Source organism: Oncorhynchus nerka, linkage group LG6 (assembly GCF_034236695.1).
Source record: "Oncorhynchus nerka isolate Pitt River linkage group LG6, Oner_Uvic_2.0, whole genome shotgun sequence".
Lineage (NCBI taxonomy): Eukaryota > Metazoa > Chordata > Actinopteri > Salmoniformes > Salmonidae > Oncorhynchus > Oncorhynchus nerka.
Genome location: NC_088401.1, coordinates 9634291 through 9656596, shown reverse-complemented (window position 1 = coordinate 9656596; position 22306 = coordinate 9634291). Strand labels below are relative to the sequence as shown.

Sequence of the window (22306 nt, the reverse complement as noted above, 5' to 3'; positions counted from 1 at the left end):
ATACAGACACATACAGTACATACTCTCTCTATCAGGGCCGGTTCCAGGGCCCTGTGTCTGCTAGGGGGCCCCCAACCCCCCAAATGAAATAAGTATATACTGTATTTTCATTTTTGTAACTCAGCCAGGTTCTCAATTTACTGTTGAGCGTTAGGTGCAATTTCAAAATTTTGGTGTGCGTCAGCAGTTTTTCCCTGATAGTCAGTCAATTAGCCCCCATGTCAGTTCAGGCAGATCACTCGAGATTGACTTCGGAATTGGACATCTGTCCAGCCACTAGTGGCAACAGTGTGTGCTCTTACCATCAACTACAGTAGGCTTGGGTTTTGCTAGTGTCTTGTAGACTGGGGTGAAAAATGGGTGTAATTCCATTCAAAGTTAATCCCATGACTCAAATAGAATAACATTTGATTTGTCAATTGTGCCAAATACAACACCTTACTGTGAAATCCTTACTTACAAGCCCTTAAAACCAACAATTCAGAAAAACTATTTTAAGTAAGAAAATATTTGGTAAATATTTTTTTTCCATTTTTTTTTTACTAAAGCAAGAAAAAAAAGTTACACAATCAATGAACAATAATGAGGCTATATACATGTACAGGGGGTTTCGTACCGAGTCAATGTGCATAGATAAAAAACAGCGAGTAGCAGCAATGCAAAAAAGGGGGTCAATGAAAATTGTCCGGGTAGCGATTTGATTAACTTTTTAGCAGTTTAATGGCTTTGGGGTAGAAGCTGTTAAGGACCATTTTGGACCTATAATTGGTGCTCTGGTACCACTTGCCGTGCGGTACCGCCTGGTATAGAGAGTTCCTGGATGGCAGGAAGCTTGTGCCCAGTGATGCGCTGGGCCATACGTACTACCCTCGGATGCCGAGCAGTTCCCATACCAAGTGGCGATGCAATCAGTCAAGATGCTCTCGATGGTGCAGCTGTAGAACTTTTTGAGTATCTGAGGATCCATGACAAATCTTTTTAGTCTCCTGAGGGGGAATAGGCATTGACATGCCCTCGCCACGACTGTGTTGGTGTGTTTGGCCCATGATGGTGTGTTAGTGATGTGGAAGCCAATGAACTTGAAGCTCTCGACCCACTACACTACAGCCCGCTCGATGTTAATGGGGGCGTTCTCCTGTAGTCCCCGATGAGCTCTTTTGTCTTGATCACATTGAGAGAGAGGTTGTTGTCCTGGTTCCACACTGACAGGTCTCTGACCTCCTCCCTGTAGGCTGTCTCATCGTTGTCGGGAATCATGCCTACCACCGTTGTGTCATTGGCAAAACTTTAATGATGGTGTTGAAGTCATTTTTGGGTGAACAGGGAGTACTGGAGGGGACTAAGCACACACCCCTGACGTGCCCCCGTGTTGAGGATCAACGTGGCAGATGTGTTGTTGCCTACCCTTACCACCTGGGTGCAGCCTGTCAGGAAGTCCACGATCCAGTTGCAAAGGGAGGTGTTTAGTACCAGGGTCCTTAGCTTAGTGATGAGCTGTAGTAGTCAAAGACCAGCATTCTTACGTAGATGTTCCGTTTGACCAGGTGGGAAAGGACAGTGTGGAGTGCAATCCAGATGGGGCAGTATGCGAATTGTAGTGAGTCTAGGGTTTCTGGGATGATGGTGTTGATGTGAGCCATGACCAGACTTTCAAAGCACTTCATGGCTCTAGATGTGAGTGCCATGGGACGTTAGTAATTTAGGCAGGTTTTCTTGGCGCACAGGGACTGTGGTGGTTTGCTTGAAACATGTATATTTCACAGAGTCGGTCAGGGAGGGGTTGACAAGTCAGTGAAGACACTTGCCAGTTGGTCAACGCATGCTCTGAGTACGTGTCCTGGTAATCCGTCTGGCCCTGCGGCCTTGTGAGTGTTGACCTGTTTAAAGGTCTTACTTACATTGGCTATGACGAGCGTGATCACGCAGTCGTCCGGAATAGCTGGTGCTCTCATGCATGTTTCAGTGTTGCTTGCCTCAAAGAGAGCATAGAAGGTATTTAGTTAATCTGGTAGGCTCTGGGCAGCTCAGGGCTGGGTTTCCCTGTGTAATCAACTCAACACCTACCACAGAATCAAGACAATACCTACCATAGAATCAACACAACACCTACCATAGAATCAAGACAACACATACCATAGAATCAAGACAGCACCTACCATAGAATCAACACAACACCTACCATAGAATCAACACAACACCTCCCATAGAATCAACACAACACCTACCATAGAATCAACACAACACCTCCCATAGAATCAACACAACACCTACCATAGAATCAACACAACACCTACCATAGAATCAACACAACACCTACCATAGAATCAACACAACACCTACCATAGAATCAAGACAACACCTACCATAGAATCAACACAACACCTACCATAGAATCAAGACAGCACCTACCATAGAATCAAGACAACACCTACCATAGAATCAAGACAACACATACCATAGAATCAACACAACACCTACCATAGAATCAAGACAGCACCTACCATAGAATCAAGACAACACCTACCATAGAATCAAGACAACACCTACCATAGAATCAAGACAACACCTACCATAGAATCAAGACAACACCTACCATAGAATCAAGACAGCACCTACCATAGAATCAACACAACACCTACCATAGAATCAACACAACACCTACCATAGAATCAACACAACACCTTCTACCATATTGAATGTGCTTCTGTTTTCTGTAGTCCAGAACATATTGGAGGTAGTTGTATTCTCTGTTCCAGGTGCAGAACATGTCCCAGTCCATTGAGGTGTTGAACCTGAGGACCCAGAGGGACTTCCAGTACGTCATGAAGATGGAGAATCAGATGAAAGGGCTCCAGACCACGCTCAGACAGATAGAAGACGACAGGAAGACCATTATAACCAGGAACTTCCAGGTACAGAACATTACAGCACTAGTATACATTAAAGTACAGAACATTACAGCACTAGTATACATTAAAGTACAGAACATTACAGCACTAGTATACATTAAAGTACAGAAAATTACAGCACTAGTATACATTAAAGTACAGAACATTACAGCACTAGTATACATTAAAGTACAGAACATTACAGCACTAGTATACATTAAAGTACAGAACATTACAGCACTAGTATACATTAAAGTACAGAACATTACAGCACTAGTATACATTAAAGTACAGAACATTACAGCACTAGTATACATTACAGTACAGAACATTACAGCACTAGTATACATTAAAGTACAGAACATTACAGCACTAGTATACATTAAAGTACAGAACATTACAGCACTAGTATACATTAAAGTACAGAACATTACAGCACTAGTATACATTAAAGTACAGAACATTACAGCACTAGTATACATTAAAGTACAGAACATTACAGCACTAGTATACATTGAACTACAGAACATTACAGCACTAGTATACATTAAAGTACAGAACATTACAGCACTAGTATACATTAAAGTACAGAACATTACAGCACTAGGATACATTAAAGTATGGCCTCTTCTATCTTCTCCTTATACCATTATGGCCTCTTCTCTTCTACCATTATGGCCTCTTCACTCTTCTCTCCTCTCCTTCTACCATTATGGCCAAGTCTCTTTTCTCTTCACTTCTGTCATTATGGCCGCTTCTCTTCACCCTTCTCCTTCTACCATTATGGCATAGTCTCTTCTCTCTTCTCTTCTACCATTATGGTCTCTTCACTCATCTCGTCACCCTTCTCCTTCTACCATTGTGGACTCTTCTCTCTTCTCTTCTGCCATTATGGCTTCTTCTCTTCTACCATTATGGCCTCTTCTCTCTTCTCTTCTACCATTATGGCCTCTTCTCCCTTCTCTTCTACCATTATGGCCTCTTCTCTCTTTTCTTCCATTATGTCCTCTTCTCTTTTCTTCTCTTCTTCCATTATGTCCTCTTCTTCTCTCTTCTACCATTATGGCCTCTTCTCTTCCATTCTACCATTACGGCCTCCTCTGCCATGATGGCCTCTTCTCCTCTCTTCTGTTCTGCCATGATGGCCTCTTCTCCTCTTATCTGTTCTACCATTATGGCCTCTTCTCTTTTCTTCTCTCTTCTACCATTATGGCCTCTTCTCCTCTCTTCTGTTCTACCATTATGGCCTCTTCTCTTCCATTCTACCATTATGGCCTCCTCTGCCATGATGGACTTTTCTCCTCTCTTCTGTTCTACCATCATAGCCTCTTCTCTTCTCTCTTCTACCATTATGGCTTCTTCGCTCTTCTCCTTTTACCATTATGGCCTCTTCTCTTCTTCCATTATGACCTGTCTCTGTCTTTATGTCTGGCTCTGTCACTAACACTGTCACTGTGCCTGTTTCGGTCACGGTCACTGTCTCTGTGCCTTTCTCTGTCCTTGTTACTGTCTCTGTCTCTTTTACTGTCTCTGTCTTTATGCCTCTCTCTGTCTCTGTCACGTTGCCTGTCTCTGTGCCTGTCTCTGTCTCTGTGCCTTTCTCTGTTTCTGTGTCTGTTTCTGTCTCTGTGGCTGTCTCTGTCTCGTGCCTATGTCTGTCTGTGGGCCTGTCTCTGTCTCTGTGCCTTTCTCTGTTTCTGTGCCTGTCTCTGTCTCTGTGCCTGTCTCTGTGCCTGTCTCTGTACCTGTCTCTGTCTTTATGCCTCTTTCTGTATCTGTCACGTTGCCTGTCTCTGTGCGTGTCTCTGTCTCGTGCCTATGTCTGTATGTGAGCCCGTGCCTGTCTCTGTGTCCGTCTCTGTGTCTTTCTCTGTCTCTGTGTCTGTGCCTGTCTCTGTGCCTGTTTCTGTGTCTGTTTCTGTCTCTGTGCCTGTCTCTGCCTCTACGTGCCTTTCTCTGTTTCTGCCTCTGTGCCTGCCTCTGTGCCCGTCTCTGTCGCTGTGCCTGTCTCTGTGCCTGTCTCTGTTTCTGTTTTTGTGTCTGTCTCTGTGCCTGTCTCTGTTTCTGTCTTTGTGTCTGTCTATGTCTCTGTGTCCATCTGTTGTCTGCTTCAGGAGCTGAAGAACAAGATGGATGAGCTGCAGCCTCTGATCCCTGTGTTGGAGCAGTACAAGACAGACGCCCAGCTCATCTCCTCCTTTAAAGAGGAGATCAGGAACCTGTCCATGGTGCTCACAGCTATTCAGGAGGAGATGGGGGCATACGACTATGACGAGCTCTACCAGAGGGTCCTCAGACTGGACAGCAGGCTGCACAACTGCATGGGCAAACTCAGTGAGTAGAACCAGATCAATATCGACTGAGTGGGCAAACTCAGTGAGTAGAACCAGATCAATATCGACTGCGTGGGCAAACTTAGTGAGTAGAACCAGATCAATATCGACTGCGTGGGCAAAACCCAGTGAGTAGAACCAGATCAATATCGACTGAGTGGGCAAAACCCAGTGAGTAGAACCAGATCAATATCGACTGCGTGGGCAAAACCCAGTGAGTAGAACCAGATCAATATCGACTGAGTGGGCAAAACCCAGTGAGTAGAACCAGATCAATATCGACTGAGTGGGCAAAACCCAGTGAGTAGAACCAGATCAATATCGACTGCGTGGGCAAAACCCAGTGAGTAGAACCAGATCAATATCGACTGAGTGGGCAAAACCCAGTGAGTAGAACCAGATCAATATCGACTGAGTGGGCAAAACCCAGTGAGTAGAACCAGATCAATATCGACTGAGTGGGCAAAACCCAGTGAGTAGAACCAGATCAATATCGACTGAGTGGGCAAAACCTAGTGAGTAGAACCAGATCAATATCGACTGAGTGGGCAAAACCCAGTGAGTAGAACCAGATCAATATCGACTGAGTGGGCAAAACCCAGTGAGTAGAACCAGATCAATATCGACTGAGTGGGCAAAACCCAGTGAGTAGAACCAGATCAATATCGACTGCGTGGGCAAAACCCAGTGAGTAGAACCAGATCAATATCGACTGAGTGGGCAAAACCCAGTGAGTAGAACCAGATCAATATCGACTGAGTGGGCAAAACCCAGTGAGTAGAACCAGATCAATATCGACTGAGTGGGCAAAACCCAGTGAGTAGAACCAGATCAATATCGACTGAGTGGGCAAAACCCAGTGAGTAGAACCAGATCAATATCGACTGAGTGGGCAAAACCCAGTGAGTAGAACCAGATCAATATCGACTGAGTGGGCAAAACCCAGTGAGTAGAACCAGATCAATATCGACTGAGTGGGCAAAACCCAGTGAGTAGAACCAGATCAATATCGACTACGTGGGCAAAACCCAGTGAGCGATCAGTTGTAAATGCATGTGCTCATATAAAACTCTGCGATACCACGTGCGACACCACAAGCAGTATTGCCAAACAGCTTTCACATGCAGCCAATACCTATGGCCAATTAATTGAGTCCGATATGACCGCCTGAGTCCTAGAGCTTAGTGTGTGCTTGTCTCCGCCAAGCCTGGTTTTAATATGTACAGCGTTGTTCGGTAGAACTCACACAGTGGCGCAGCCATGACATTGCCTTGAGAAATGTAGTATGAAGAGGAGGAAAAAACAGTACGTCTTATCGCTGCATTTCTTTATTAACAGCATGTGGGAAATTAATGAAAATCACTGGACCTGTAACAATAAAGACATCTGGCACCCGGTTTGGAGCATGGATGACTGACCCACAGGCCTCTCAGAGAAACAACAGGGTGAGTTATGGGATGGGAGTGGAGGAGGTGGGAGGTGATAGCTCTGTCTGCGGGTGTGTCTCTCTCTGGGTGTTAAACAACATCTCTGTTTTGTTTCCGGACTACTAAGGAAGGATTCAGAACAATAATCAAAGACTGTCATGACCTAATATCTTCTAGGGGTTTCTGAGATGGGAATATTCAATAGCTTTTCTGATGCAGAGGATAATTTATTTTGATTCATAAGGCCTTGTGAAGTGGTTCAGGTATTAGATTTATAACGCCTTGTGAAGTGGTTCAGGTATTAGATTTATAATGCCTTGTGAAGTGGTTCAGGTCTTAGATTTATAACGCCTTGTGAAGTGGTTCAGGTATTAGATTTATAACGCCTTGTGAAGTGGTTCAGGTATTAGATTTATAACGCCTTGTGAAGTGGTTCAGGTATTAGATTTATAACGCCTTGTGAAGTGGTTCAGGTCTTAGATTTATAACGCCTTGTGAAGTGGTTCAGGTCTTAGATTTATAACGCCTTGTGAAGTGGTTCAGGTATTAGATTTATAACGCCTTGTGAAGTGGTTCAGGTATTAGATTTATAATGCCTTGTGAAGTGGTTCAGGTCTTAGATTTATAACGCCTTGTGAAGTGGTTCAGGTATTAGATTTATAATGCCTTGTGAAGTGGTTCAGGTATTAGATTTATAACGCCTTGTGAAGTGGTTCAGGTCTTAGATTTATAACGCCTTGTGAAGTGGTTCAGGTCTTAGATTTATAACGCCTTGTGAAGTGGTTCAGGTATTAGATTTATAACGCCTTGTGAAGTGGTTCAGGTATTAGATTTATAATGCCTTGTGAAGTGGTTCAGGTCTTAGATTTATAACGCCTTGTGAAGTGGTTCAGGTCTTAGATTTATAACGCCTTGTGAAGTGGTTCAGGTATTAGATTTATAACGCCTTGTGAAGTGGTTCAGGTATTAGATTTATAATGCCTTGTGAAGTGGTTCAGGTATTAGATTTATAATGCCTTGTGAAGTGGTTCAGGTATTAGATTTATAATGCCTTGTGAAGTGGTTCAGGTCTTAGATTTATAACGCCTTGTGAAGTGGTTCAGGTATTAGATTTATAATGCCTTGTGAAGTGGTTCAGGTATTAGATTTATAATGCCTTGTGAAGTGGTTCAGGTACAGTGCCTTGCAAAAGTATTCATCCCCCTTGCCATTGTTCCTATTTTGTTGCATTTCAACCTGTAATTTGGATATTTGGATATTTGGACATACACAAAATAGTCCATATTGGGGAAGTGAAATGAAAAAAATGACTTTTTTTAAAAATAAATTTGAAAAGTTGTGCGTGTATGTGTATTCACCCCCTTTACTATGAAGCCCCTAAATAAGATCTGGTGCAACCAATTACCTTCAGAAGTCACATAATTAGTTAAATAAAGTCCACCTGTGTGCAATCTAAGGTTCACATGATCTGTCACATGATCTCAGTATACTGTATATACACCTATTCTGAAAGGCCCCAGAGTCTGCAACACCACTAAGCAAGGGGCACCACCAAGCAAGTGGCACCATGAAGACCAAGGAGGGCATTAAGGACCAAGGCTTGGGTTATAAAAAAATATACAAAACTTTGAACAGCCCATAGAGCTCCATTAAATCTATTATTAAAAAATTGAAAGAATATGGCACCACAACAAACCTGCCAAGAGAGGGCCGCCCCCCAAAACTCACAGACCAGGCAAGGAGGGCATTAATCAGAGAGGCAACAAAGAGACCAAAGATAACCCTGAAAGAGCTGAAAAGCTCCACAACGGAGATTGGAGTATCTGTCCATAGCACCACTTTAAGCCGTACACTCCACAGAGCTGGGCTTTATGGAAGAGTGGCCAGAAAAAAAGCCATTGCTTAAAGAAAAAATAAGCAAACACGTTTGGTGTTCGCCAAAATACATGTGGGAGTCTCCCCAAATTTACAGAAGAAGGTACTCTGGTCAGATTAAACTAAAAATGTATCTTTTTGGCCATCAAGGAAAACGTTATGTCTGGTGCAAACCCAACACCTCTCATCACCGCGAGAACACCATCCCCACAGTGAAGTATGGTGGTGGCAGTCTGCCAGAGATTTGAGACTGGGACGGAGGTTCACCTTCCAGCAGGAAAATGACCCTAAGCATACTGCTAAAGCAACACTCGAGTGGATTAAGGTAATTTTAAATGTCTTGGAATGGCCTAGTCAAAGCGCAGACCTCAATCCAATTGAGAGTCTGTGGTATGACTTAAAGATTGCTGTACACCAGCGGAACCCATCCAACTTGAAGGAGCTGGAGCAGTTTTTCCTTGAAGAATCAGCAAAAACCCAGTGGCTAGATGTGCCAAGTTTATAGAGACATACCCCAAGAGACTTGAAGCTTTAATTGTTGCAAACGGTGGCTCTACAAATGATTGACTTTGGGGGATTGAATTGTTATGCACTCTCAATGTTTGTTTCACAAATCAAATATTTTTTATCTTCAAAGTGGTAGGCATGTTTTGTAAATCAAATGATACAACCCCCCCCCCCCCGAAAAAACTATTTTAATTCCAGGTTGTAAGGCAACAAAATAGGAAAAATGCCAAGGGGGTGGATACTTTCACAAGCCACTATATATTCATAAGAGAGATGGAGAAAAAAGTCACCTTTCTGTAAAGATATTTAAATGTATGTTGCATGTTAACTCAGTCAGTGTTCAGTTTAAATACACATCAGTTTGTGGTTTCCACTAATTCCTGCTATTCATCTTTCTCTGACATAGGTCTGGTACATGGACAGCTACACCAACAGTAAGATTGTACGTGAGTACAAGACCATGGACGACTTTGTAGCTAACGTGGTGTCTCGAACCTACAACCTCCCATTTAAATGGGAGGGAACCGGTCACGTGGCGTACAATGGGTCCCTGTATTACAACAAGTACCAGAGCAACATCATCGTGAAGTACAGTTTTGAGACGGGTCGAGTGTTGGCTCAGCGGGCTCTGGAGTACGCCGGCTTCCACAACACCTACCCTTACTCCTGGGGAGGATACTCCGACATCGATGTCATGGCCGACGAACTGGGCATGTGGGTAGTGTACGCAACCAATCAGAACGCGGGAAATATCGTCATCGCCCAGATGGACCCGGACACCCTGGAGGTCCGGAAGACGTGGAACACGGAATATTCCAGACGGAACGCGGGGGAATCCTTTATGATCTGCGGAACACTCTACATCACCAACTCTCACCTGACAGGTGCTAAGGTCTACTACGCGTACTCCACCAAGACCTCCAGCTATGAGTACACAGACATCCCTTTCCACAACCAGTACTTTCACATCTCCATGCTGGCCTATAACTCCAGGGAGAGGCACCTCTATGGCTGGAACAATGGACACCAGGTGCTGTTCAATGTCACTCTGTTCCACGTCATCAAAACCCAAGACGACTCCTAGAGGAAACGGGAGATGAAATGTCACAAGTCCTCATATGGACACCGTAGAAATGACAACAGCAACTTTCCAAGGCAAAGCGCCATCATTTGTGGTATAAAAAGGGACCTTGTTGCTTTACAACCTTGTTCATGTTTTTCCTCACCTCCTCCCTAAAGTGAACTGCTCTGTCATTACGTTGCCATACTTGAAGAAATTGCCCTTTTTTTGTATTTTCTGGGCCAGAACACTTGAGGTGACTTGAACACGGACAGAATGTCATAGATTCTATTTATCCTCTCTTCTTCTTTTTTTCTTTTCCCATCGCTGCTGAAATAGGAGTTTACTGTATGGCCTTATTTACTGCTGTCTTTACGTTCTCTATGATCCTTTTCTTTTCCCATCGCTGCTGAAATAGGAGTTTACTGTATGGCCTTATTTACTGCTGTCTTTACGTTCTCTATGATCCTTTTCTTTTCCCATCGCTGCTGAAATAGGAGTTTACTGTATGGCCTTATTTACTGCTGTCTTTACGTTCTCTATGATCCTTTTCTTTTCCCATCGCTGCTGAAATAGGAGTTTACTGTATGGCCTTATTTACTGCTGTCTTTACGTTCTCTATGATCCTTTTCTTTTCCCATCGCTGCTGAAATAGGAGTTTACTGTATGGCCTTATTTACTGCTGTCTTTACGTTCTCTATGATCCACAGGCTCTTGATAGATATGTGCATGACTGTCTGACATTTTGTCTGCTGTAATTTACGATAACAGTGTATTTTCAATGGTTCTGTTCCAGATGTCCTTCAGTTCTCACAGTGTTTGTAGTGATGTCTATTTAAAGTATTTAAACCTAGTTTGAGGTCCTCTCCAGAGTATGTACTGCCATGTTACATGAACAGTCTGATTATGGAAAACATTGTGGTAACAATTGTATGTCTCTATGCGAAAGCTAAGTAAATATTTTGTTTGTTATAAAATACTGTATCAAAAGTGTATCACTTTTTTTATTTGTGTTTCAAAGGCATTACCTCTTATAGCACAAAACTGAAACCCACCCAATGCAGCACCAAAGTAATTCAATGCTTTTTATCTTGGTATGAAAATGCTGCGTCTTGATATACACTAGGTGCACTAAACATTAACAACTGCTCGTTCCAAGACACAGACTGACCAGGTGAATCCAGGTGAAATCTATGATCACGTATTGATGTCACTTGTTTAAACCACCTTCAATCAGTGTAGATGAAGGGGAGCAGACGGGTTAAAGAAGGATTCTTAAGCATTGAGACAACTGAGACATGGATTGTGTACCTGTGCCATTCAGAGAGTGAATGGGCAAGACAGAAAATGTAAGTGCCTTTGAATGGATCATGTTAGTAGGTGACAGGCACACCGGTTTGTGTCAAAAACTGCAACGCTTCTGGGTGCACATTGTTGTCACGCTCAACATGTTCTGCCTGCATCTTGATGTCTGTTTTACCTGTAGTCTGCCTGCATCTTGATGTCTGTTTTACCTGTAGTCTGCCTGCATCTTGATGTCTGTTTTACCTGTAGCCTGCCTGCATCTTGATGTCTGTTTTACCTGTAGTCTGCCTGCATCTTGATGTCTGTTTTACCTGTAGCCTGCCTGCATCTTGATGTCTGTTTTACCTGTAGTCTGCCTGCATCTTGATGTCTGTTTTACCTGTAGCCTGCCTGCATCTTGATGTATGTTTTACCTGTAGTCTGCCTGCATCTTGATGTCTGTTTTACCTGTAGTCTGCCTGCATCTTGATGTCTGTTTTACCTGTAGTCTGCCTGCATCTTGATGTCTGTTTTACCTGTGACATTTTTGAAAGAAGTCTGCCTGATAATACAACTCTGAAATAGAGAAATATTTTACAGACCGAGTAAAATATAAAAATTTGACATCTTCCTGCCAAGATAAAAAAAAAAAACTGCTCGGTTGAAGGGAATCCTATTATGAAGGCCCCGTTTATGAATGATGATGATGATGATGGATTGGAACTTTCATTTATCCATTTTAAATATTTTTTGTCTGAGTGCTATCCTTTGGCATTCCAATCAGGAACAGAGAAGAGCTGGGTGGGTTCAGATTGCTCACTGCATCACCCCCCTGTCCCCATACACTCATATTGTAGCTCAGTTTCTGTCACCAACACTGACAGTATATGGTAACTATCTATTTTATAAACACGCAAGCACATACACACTCTCTCTCTCTCTCTCTCTCTCTCACACACACACACACATCATTTCTGATAAAATCACCAATCTGTCTGGTTTTACAGTAGCAGGCCATGAGACATTGACCAGCTCTCTCCCTCCCACTCTTCTTCAAAAAACAACTGCACCTCTCTCACTCCCCACCTACTCTTTTTTTTAAGTACACCTCTCCCTCCTATTCTCTTAAAAAAACTACTAAACCTCCCTACCTCTCCTCCTAAAAAACAACATCTCTCCCTTCCCTCCTCTTAAAACACCTCTCTCCCTCCCCTCCTCTTCTATTAAAACAACACCTCTCTCCCTCCCTCCTCTTCTATTAAAACAACACCTCTCTCCCTCCCTCCCCTCCTCTTCTATTAAAACAACACCTCCCTCCCCTCCCCTCCCCTCCTCTTCTCTTAAAACAACACCTCTCTCCCTCCCCTCCTCTTCTATTAAAACAACACCTCTCTCCCTCCCTTCCTCTTCTCTTAAAACAACACCTCTCTCCCTCCCCTCCTCTTCTCTTAAAACAACACCTCTCTCCCTCCCTCCTCTTCTCTTAAAACAACACCTCTCTCCCTCCTCTTCTCTTAAAACAACACCTCTCTCCCTCCCCTCCTCTTCTATTAAAACAACACCTCTCTCCCTCCCTTCCTCTTCTCTTAAAACAACACCTCTCTCCCTCCCATCCTCTTCTCTTAAAACAACACCTTTCTCCCTCCCCTCCTCTTCTCTTCTCTCAAAACAACACCTCTCTCCCTCCCCTCCTCTTCTCTTCTCTTAAAAAACAACACCTCTCTCCCTCCCCTCCTCTTCTCTTCTCTTAAAACAACACCTCTCTCCCCCCCTCCTCTTCTCTTCTCTTAAAACAACACCTCTCTCCCTCCCCTCCTCTTCTCTTAAAACAACACCTCTCTCCCCTCCCCTCCTCTTCTCTTCTCTTAAAACAACACCTCTCCCTCCCCCCTCCTCTTCTCTTCTCTTAAAACAACACCTCTCTCCCTCCCCTCCTCTTCTCTTAAAACAACACCTCTCTCCCTCCCTTCCTCTTCTCTTAAAACAACACCTCTCTCCCTCCCTTCCTCTTCTCTTAAAACAACACCTCTCTCCCTCCCCTCCTCTTCTCTTAAAACAACACCTCTCTCCCTCCCCTCCTCTTCTCTTAAAACAACACCTCTCTCCCTCCCCTCCTCTTCTCTTCTCTTAAAACAACACCTCTCTCCCTCCCCTCCTCTTCTCTTAAAAAACAACACCTCTCTCCCTCCTCTTCTCTTAAAAACAACACCTCTCTCCCTCCCTTCCTCTTCTCTTAAAACAACACCTCTCTCCCTCCCCTCCTCTTCTCTTAAAACAACACCTCTCTCCCTCCCCTCCTCTTCTCTTAAAACAACACCTCTCTCCCTCCCCTCCTCTTCTCTTAAAACAACACCTCTCTCCCTCCCCTCCTCTTCTCTTCTCTTAAAACAACACCTCTCTCCCTCCCCTCCTCTTCTCTTCTCTTAAAACAACACCTCTCTCCCTCCCCCCTCTTCTCTTCTCTTCTCTTAAAAAACAACACCTCTCTCCCTCCTCTTCTCTTAAAAAACACACCTCTCTCCCTCCCCTCCTCTTAAAACAACACCTCTCTCCCTCCCCTCCTCTTCTCTTCTCTTAAAAAACAACACCTCTCTCCCTCCCCTCCTCTTAAAATAACACCTCTCTCCCTCCCCTCCTCTTAAAACAACACCTCTCTTCCTCCTCTTATCTTAAAAAATAACACCTCTCTCCCTCCTCTTAAAACAACACCTCTCTTCCTCCTCTTATCTTAAAAAATAACACCTCTCTCCCTCCCCTCCTCTTAAAACAACACCTCTCTCCCTCCCCTCCTCTTAAAAAACAACACCTTCTCCCTCTTCTCTTAAAACAACACCTCTCCCCCTCCTCTTCTCTTAGGCACTTTGCTATTGTTATTTTTCTAACACAAATTGATTTCCCATCTAGAGGCCTCGGCTACAAATGCCCCCAGTGTGATCACCTCCCCTCCCCGCTGTTCCCCATCTGCGCTGTCCCCTCTCCCTGCTGTCCTCCTTCCTGCCAATCCCCTTCCCCACTGTCCCCCGTCCCCACTGTCCCCCCTCACATCGCCCCCATCGAAAAATAAAAAATCCATCAGACATCAGCAGTTCTGTATTAAATCAGAAAGAGATCTTCCAGAGAAGTTGATTAGCATTGATTGTCCCACCCTTTCCTCTCTCCCCATGTGTCTGCCTTGATGGGAGGGAGGGAGAGAGGGAGAGAGGGAGAGAGGAGAGAGGGAGAGAGGGAGGGAGGAGGGAGGGAGGGAGGGAGGGAGAGAGGGAGGGAGAGAGGGAGGGAGGGAGGGAGGGAGGGAGGAGGGAGGGAGGGAGGGGAGGGAGGAGAGGGAGGGAGAGAGGGAGAGAGGGGGGGAGAGAGGGGGGAGAGAGGGGGAGGGAGGAGGGAGGGAGGGAGGGAGGGAGAGAGGGAGGGAGGGAGAGAGGAGGAGGGAGGGGAGAGGGAGGGAGGGAGGAGGGAGGGAGGGAGGAGGGAGGAGAGAGGGAGAGAGGGAGGGAGAGAGGGAGGGAGGGAGGGAGGGAGAGAGAGAGAGAGGGAGGGAGGGAGGGAGGGAGGAGGGGAGAGGGGGAGGGAGGGAGGGAGGAGGGAGGGAGGGAGGGAGAGGGAGGGAGGGAGGGAGGGAGGGAGGGAGGGAGAGGAGAGAGGGAGGGAGGGAGAGGAGGGAGGGAGGGAGGAGGAGGGAGGGAGGAGGGAGAGAGGGAGGGAGAGAGGGAGGGAGGAGGGGAGGGGAGAGGAGGGAGGGAGGAGGGAGGGGAGAGGGAGGGAGGAGGGAGGGAGAGGGAGGGAGGGAGAGAGGGAGAGAGGGAGGGAGGGACAGCTATGGTTCACAGCAATAGGATCATAACCTCAAACGCTGTAAGTTTGACTGATCATGTCTTATCAAAACACAGTAAAAAACCTGTAACACTTCACTTGGTGCTATATCAACACACAGTAGAACACTTCACTGGGTGCTATATCAACACACAGTAGAACACTTCACTGGGTGCTATATCAACACACAGTAGAACACTTCACTGGGTGCTATATCAACACACAGTAGAACACTTCACTGGGTGCTATATCAATACACAGTAGAACACTTCACTGGGTGCTATATCAATACACAGTAGAACACTTCACTGGGTGCTATATCAACACACAGTAGAACACTTCACTGGGTGCTATATCAATGCACGACAAATGACTTGGATCGCTTCTCCAGGTGAATGAATACATATATATGCATATACACAGACACACACACACACACACACACACACACACACACACACACACACACACAGGTATTGCAGTGACAAACGAGGCCAAGCATTGATGAATACAGGCTTGGGCTCATCAGTATGGAAATGGCATGTCAACTGTATCTTTTATTTATTTTCTCCTACATGGAAAAATACGTAGTAGTCTAGAGTGGGTCCTTCATTATGACCATGCATGTTCTCCCTCTCAGGGCCTTAGAAAGACCTCCTCTCAGCCAGATTGGACCAACTTCCCACCAGGAACGATGCTGGGTGTGTAGAGAATTTTGTGTAGAATATCAATTCGTAATTTATCGGTTATTCCCCCCCCCCCCCCCCCCCCCTTAATGCTTTCTTGCTGTTCCATTCCAGCTAAATTCAGTTCTCAGATTTACACCTGGGGTATTAAAACTGTGTGGTATCTGTCAATAGTCACACGGGATTCGTCATTCACCTTCAGAAGTTCTGATTCCACATTAGTGAGAGGGGCTCCAAACACTTCACACATTATCTACCACAATCTACCCACTAAAATTTGATGATAGGTCGCTTTAAAGGACTTTTTCTGAAGCCCCAGGAATATTTTCCACTTGATTTTATTCTTCTCTGTATGGTGTGCCTCACATTCAGTAGCTTCAGGGCCTCTGCCTCACAAAGGGCTTCAAAAGTAGGAGTGTTAATTGCTATTGGGGGAATATTGTGATTTTATGAGACTGTAATTGTATTAAGTCAGGAAAGGACAGAGGATATTGTGTGCCAATGGTGGATGTGGTGGAGGTGGTGGGGGGGGGTTCGGTGATGTACGTGGTGGTGGTGGAGGTGATGGAGGGGTGGTGGTGGTAGAGGTGATGGGGGTGGTGGAGGTGGTGGTGGAGGTGATGGGGGTGGTGGAGGTGATGGGGGTGGTGGAGGTGATGGTGGAGGAGGTGATGGGGGTGGTGGAGGTGATGGGGGTGGTGGAGGTGATGGTGGAGGAGGTGATGGGGGGTGGTGGAGGTGATGGGGGTGGTGGAGGTGGTGGGGGGTGGTGGAGGTGATGGAGGTGATGGGGGTGGTGGAGGTGATGGAGGTGATGGGGGTGGTGGAGGTGATGGGGGTGGTGGAGGTGGTGGTGGAGGTGATGGAGGTGATGGAGGTGGTGATGGAGGTTATGGGGGTGGTGGAGGTGATGGAGATGGTGGTGGAGGTGATGGGGGGTGGTGGAGGTGATGGGGGGCGGTGGAGGTGATGGGGGGTGGTGGAGGTGGTGGTGTGGGGGTTTCTCCTCTTTGATGACAAACTAACCATTCCCTGATCTCAAGAGAATCAATACAGTAAGAAGAATCTAGAGATTTCTTTGATTAAGGATATTCACATTTTGAATCGTCTCTTTATCCCCAAAGCCCTAATGTAATACACATTGTATTACTGTCACCCAGCACTGACACTGAGAGAGACACCCACAAATGTCCCTCCTTTTCAAACTGCAACAACACCATTAACAGTCTGGGTGATGTAGTCTGGGTGATGTAGTCTGGGTGATTTGAGAAATCAAATGTTAATACCTCTGTTTTATCCAAAAAGCCTTCCGTTTCCCGTTCGTGATAACCTAAGAGTCTCAGGGTTACAGAACATGTATGTTGATTTCAGAGGAGTCAGCAAGAATAAGTGCACTCTATGTGTGCGTCTGTGTCATTAGACACCATTAGACACCATTAGACACCATTAGGCACCATTAGACATGCACCTGTCTGGGGAGTGGACATGACTGTTTATTTTTTTTAACCATTGCTGTGGCTCTAAAGTTTCCAATCCCTAATGTGAAACCAAGCTAAAAAATGATTACCAGGCAAAAAGAGAACTGTGCCAGAGGGGAGGAGTCATTATGTCACGATCGTCGTAATGAGTAGACCGGGGCGCAGAGTGAATAGAGTTCCACATATTTTTATTAAACTGAAACTCGCCAAAACAAAACAACAAACGAACGAACGAAACGTGACGCTACTGGTGTGCACTCAAGGCAACTCAATGTAGACAAGTTCCCACAAACACAAATGAGAAAAATGGCTGCCTAAATATGATCCCCAATCAGAGACATCGATAAACAGCTGTTTGAGAACCATATCAGGCCAACGTAGACATACAAAAAACCTATATGACCCGCCCTAGTATCTATCACGTCCCAACCAACACAGAGAATAAACAGCTGTCTCTGTTTGGGAACCATATCAGGCCCACCCTAGTCACTATCACGTCCCAACCAACACAGAGAATAAACAGCTGTCTCTGTTTGGGAACCATATCAGGCCCACCCTAGTCACTATCACGTCCCAACCAACACAGAGAATAAACAGCTGTCTCTGTTTGGGAACCATATCAGGCCCACCCTAGTCACTATCACGTCCCAACCAACACAGAGAATAAACAGCTGTCTCTGTTTGGGAACCATATCAGGCCCACCCTAGTCACTATCACGTCCCAACCAACACAGAGAATAAACAGCTTACTGTGGTCAGGCCGTGACACATTAAGAGGAGTTACTATGTGTGTGACGGAAGGATGTAACCTGTATAAAGGATGTGCGCCAAGGCTGGAAAGTTAGTTGTTTTCATGAACCAGCTCGGCTTATATTACTATTGTAATAAAAGTCTATTTGAACTAACAGGCTTCGGTTATTTCACGTCGCCAAACTTACCCTCGTAAAACTGACTATCCTACCGATCCTCGACTTCGGCGATGTCATCTACAAAATTGCTTCCAACACTCTACTCAGCAAACTGGATGCAGTTTATCACAGTGCCATCCGTTTTGTCACTAAAGCACCTTATACCACCCACCACTGCGACTTGTATGCTCTAGTCGGCTGGCCCTCGCTACATATTCGTCGCCAGACCCACTGGCTCCAGGTCATCTACAAGTCCATGCTAGGTAAAGCTCCGCCTTATCTCAGTTCACTGGTCACGATGGCAACACCCATCCGTAGCACGCGCTCCAGCAGGTGTATCTCACTGATCATCCCTAAAGCCAACACCACATTTGGCCGCCTTTCCTTCCAGTACTCTGCTGCCTGTGACTGGAACAAATTGCAAAAATCGCTGAAGTTGGAGACTTTTATCTCCCTCACCAACTTCAAACATCTGCTATCTGAGCAGCTAACCGATCGCTGCAGCTGTACATAGTCTATTGGTAAATAGCCACCCATTTTCACCTACCTCATCCCCATACTGTTTTTATTTATTTACTTTTCTGCTCTTTTGCACACCAATATCTCTACCTGTACATGACCATCTGATCATTTATCACTCCAGTGTTAATCTGCAAAATTGTAATTATTCGCCTACCTCCTCATGCCTTTTGCACACAATGTATATAGACTCCCCTTTTTTTCTACTGTGTTATTGACTTGTTAATTGTTCACTCCATGTGTAACTCTGTGTTGTCTGTTCACACTGCTATGCTTTATCTTGGCCAGGTCACAGTTGCAAATGAGAACTTGTTCTCAACTAGCCTACCTGGTTAAATAAAGGTGTATAAATTTGAGAAATATAATTGACTGAATATTTCGACGATAGGAACAGCCAGGAAAATTCCCCCTTTTGGCAAAGGGAGATATTACCTGAATAGACAGAGGGTCTTTTGTACTGTGTAATTACCATGTAATTTGCTAAAGTTGTCTCTCTGCTCTGACTTGACAGGCTGCTTTGCATAATTGAGATGGGAGCTGTTGGGACGGAGAGGGAACAGATGGGAGGGATGACATCTCACTACACACAGACATGAAATGACATATCTCACTGCATATAGACATGACATGACATATCTCACTGCATATAGACATGACATGACATATCTCACTGCATATAGACATGACATGACATATCTCACTGCATATAGACATGACATATCTCACTGCATATAGACATGACATATCTCACTGCATATAGACATGACATGACATATCTCACTGCATATAGACATGACATGATATATCTCACTGCATATAGACATGATATATCTCACTGCATATAGACATGACATATCTCACTGCATATAGACATGACATGACATATCTCACTGCATATAGACATGACATATCTCACTGCATATAGACATGACATATCTCACTGCATATAGACATGACATGACATATCTCACTGCATATAGACATGACATGATATATCTCACTGCATATAGACATGATAAATCTCACTGCATATAGACATGACATGACAAATCTCACTGCATATAGACATGACATGACATATCTCACTGCATATAGACATGACATATCTCACTGCATATAGACATGACATGACATATCTCACTGCATATAGACATGACATGATATATCTCACTGCATATAGACATGACATATCTCACTGCATATAGACATGATATAGCTCACTGCATATAGACATGACATGACATATCTCACTGCATATAGACATGATATATCTCACTGCATATAGACATGACATGACATATCTCACTGCATATAGACATGACATATCTCACTGCATATAGACATGACATATCTCACTGCATATAGACATGATATATCTCACTGCATATAGACATGATATATCTCACTGCACATAGACATGATATATCTCACTGCATATAGACATGACATGACATATCTCACTGCATATAGACATGACATGACATATCTCACTGCATATAGACATGACATGACATATCTCACTGCATATAGACATGACATATCTCACTACATATAGACATGACATATCTCACTCCATATAGATATGACAAGACATATCTCACTGCCAATAGACATGACATATCTCACTGCATATAGACATGACATGACATATCTCACTCCATATAGATATGACAAGACATATCTCACTGCATATAGACATGACATGACATATCTCACTGCATATAGACATGACATATCTCACTACATATAGACATGACATATCTCACTCCATATAGATATGACAAGACATATCTCACTACATATAGATATGACAAGACATATCTCACTCCATATAGACATGACATATCTCACTCCATATAGATATGACAAGACATATCTCACTGCATATAGACATGACATATGTCACTACATATAGACATGACATGACATATCTCACTGCATATAGACATGATATATATCACTGCATATAGACATGACATATCTCACTGCATATAGACATGACATGACATATCTCACTGCATATAGACATGACATGATATATCTCACTGCATATAGACATGATATATCTCACTGCATATAGACATGACATATCTCACTGCATATAGACATGACATGACATATCTCACTGCATATAGACATGATATATCTCACTGCATATAGACATGACATGACATATCTCACTGCATATAGACATGATATATCTCACTGCATATACATTTACATTTAAGTCATTTAGCAGACGCTCTTATCCAGAGCATAGACATGATATATCTCACTGCATATAGACATGACATATCTCACTGCATATATACATGATGTATCTCACTCCATATAGACATGACAAGACATATCTCACTACATATAGACATGACATATCTCACTGCATATATACATGACGTATCTCACTCCATATAGACATGACAAGACATATCTCACTACATATAGACATGACATATCTCACTGCATATAGACATGATATATCTCATTGCATATAGACATGACAAGACATATCTCACTGCATATAGACATGACATGACATATCTCACTGCATATAGACATGACAAGACATATCTCACTGCATATAGACATGATATATCTCACTGCATATAGACATGACATGACATATCTCACTGCATATAGACATGACAAGACATATCTTACTGCATATAGACATGACATGACATATGTCACTGCATATAGACATGACATGACATATCTCACTGCATATAGACATGACATATCTCACTGCATATAGACATGACATGACATATCTCACTGCATATAGACATGACATATCTCACTGCATATAGACATGACATGACATATGTCACTGCATATAGACATGACATGACATATCTCACTGCATATAGACATGACATATCTCACTGCATATAGACATGACAAGACATATCTCACTGCATATAGACATGACATGACATATGTCACTGCATATAGACATGACATGACATATCTCACTGCATATAGACATGACATATCTCACTGCATATAGACATGACATATCTCACTGCATATAGACATGACATGACATATCTCACTGCATATAGACATGACATGACATATCTCACTGCATATAGACATGACATATCTCACTGCATATAGACATGACATGACATATGTCACTGCATATAGACATGACATGACATATCTCACTGCATATAGACATGACATATCTCACTGCATATAGACATGACATGACATATGTCACTGCATATAGACATGACATGACATATCTCACTACATATAGACATGACATATCTCACTGCATATAGACATGACATATCTCACTGCATATAGACATGACATGACATATCTCACTGCATATAGACATGACATGACATATCTCACTGCATATAGACATGACATATCTCACTGCATATAGACATGACATGACATATGTCACTGCATATAGACATGACATGACATATCTCACTGCATATAGACATGACATATCTCACTGCATATAGACATGACAAGACATATCTCACTGCATATAGACATGACATGACATAT

At 43.8% G+C, this 22306-nt stretch overlaps 1 protein-coding gene across 1 annotated transcript in view; it reads left to right on the top strand.

Annotated features, from left to right (window-relative positions):
- LOC115115985 (noelin-3-like) overlaps positions 1-11083 on the top strand; it is a 38603-nt gene extending 27520 nt beyond the window's left edge. The window contains exons 3-6 of the mRNA XM_029644471.2: positions 2757-2912; positions 5003-5222; positions 6560-6666; positions 9437-11083. Of these exons, the coding sequence (XP_029500331.2) occupies positions 2757-2912; positions 5003-5222; positions 6560-6666; positions 9437-10114 (1161 nt within the window). The 3' untranslated portion in view covers positions 10115-11083. The remainder of the gene's footprint in view (positions 1-2756; positions 2913-5002; positions 5223-6559; positions 6667-9436) is intronic.
- The last annotated feature ends 11223 nt before the right edge of the window (positions 11084-22306 follow it).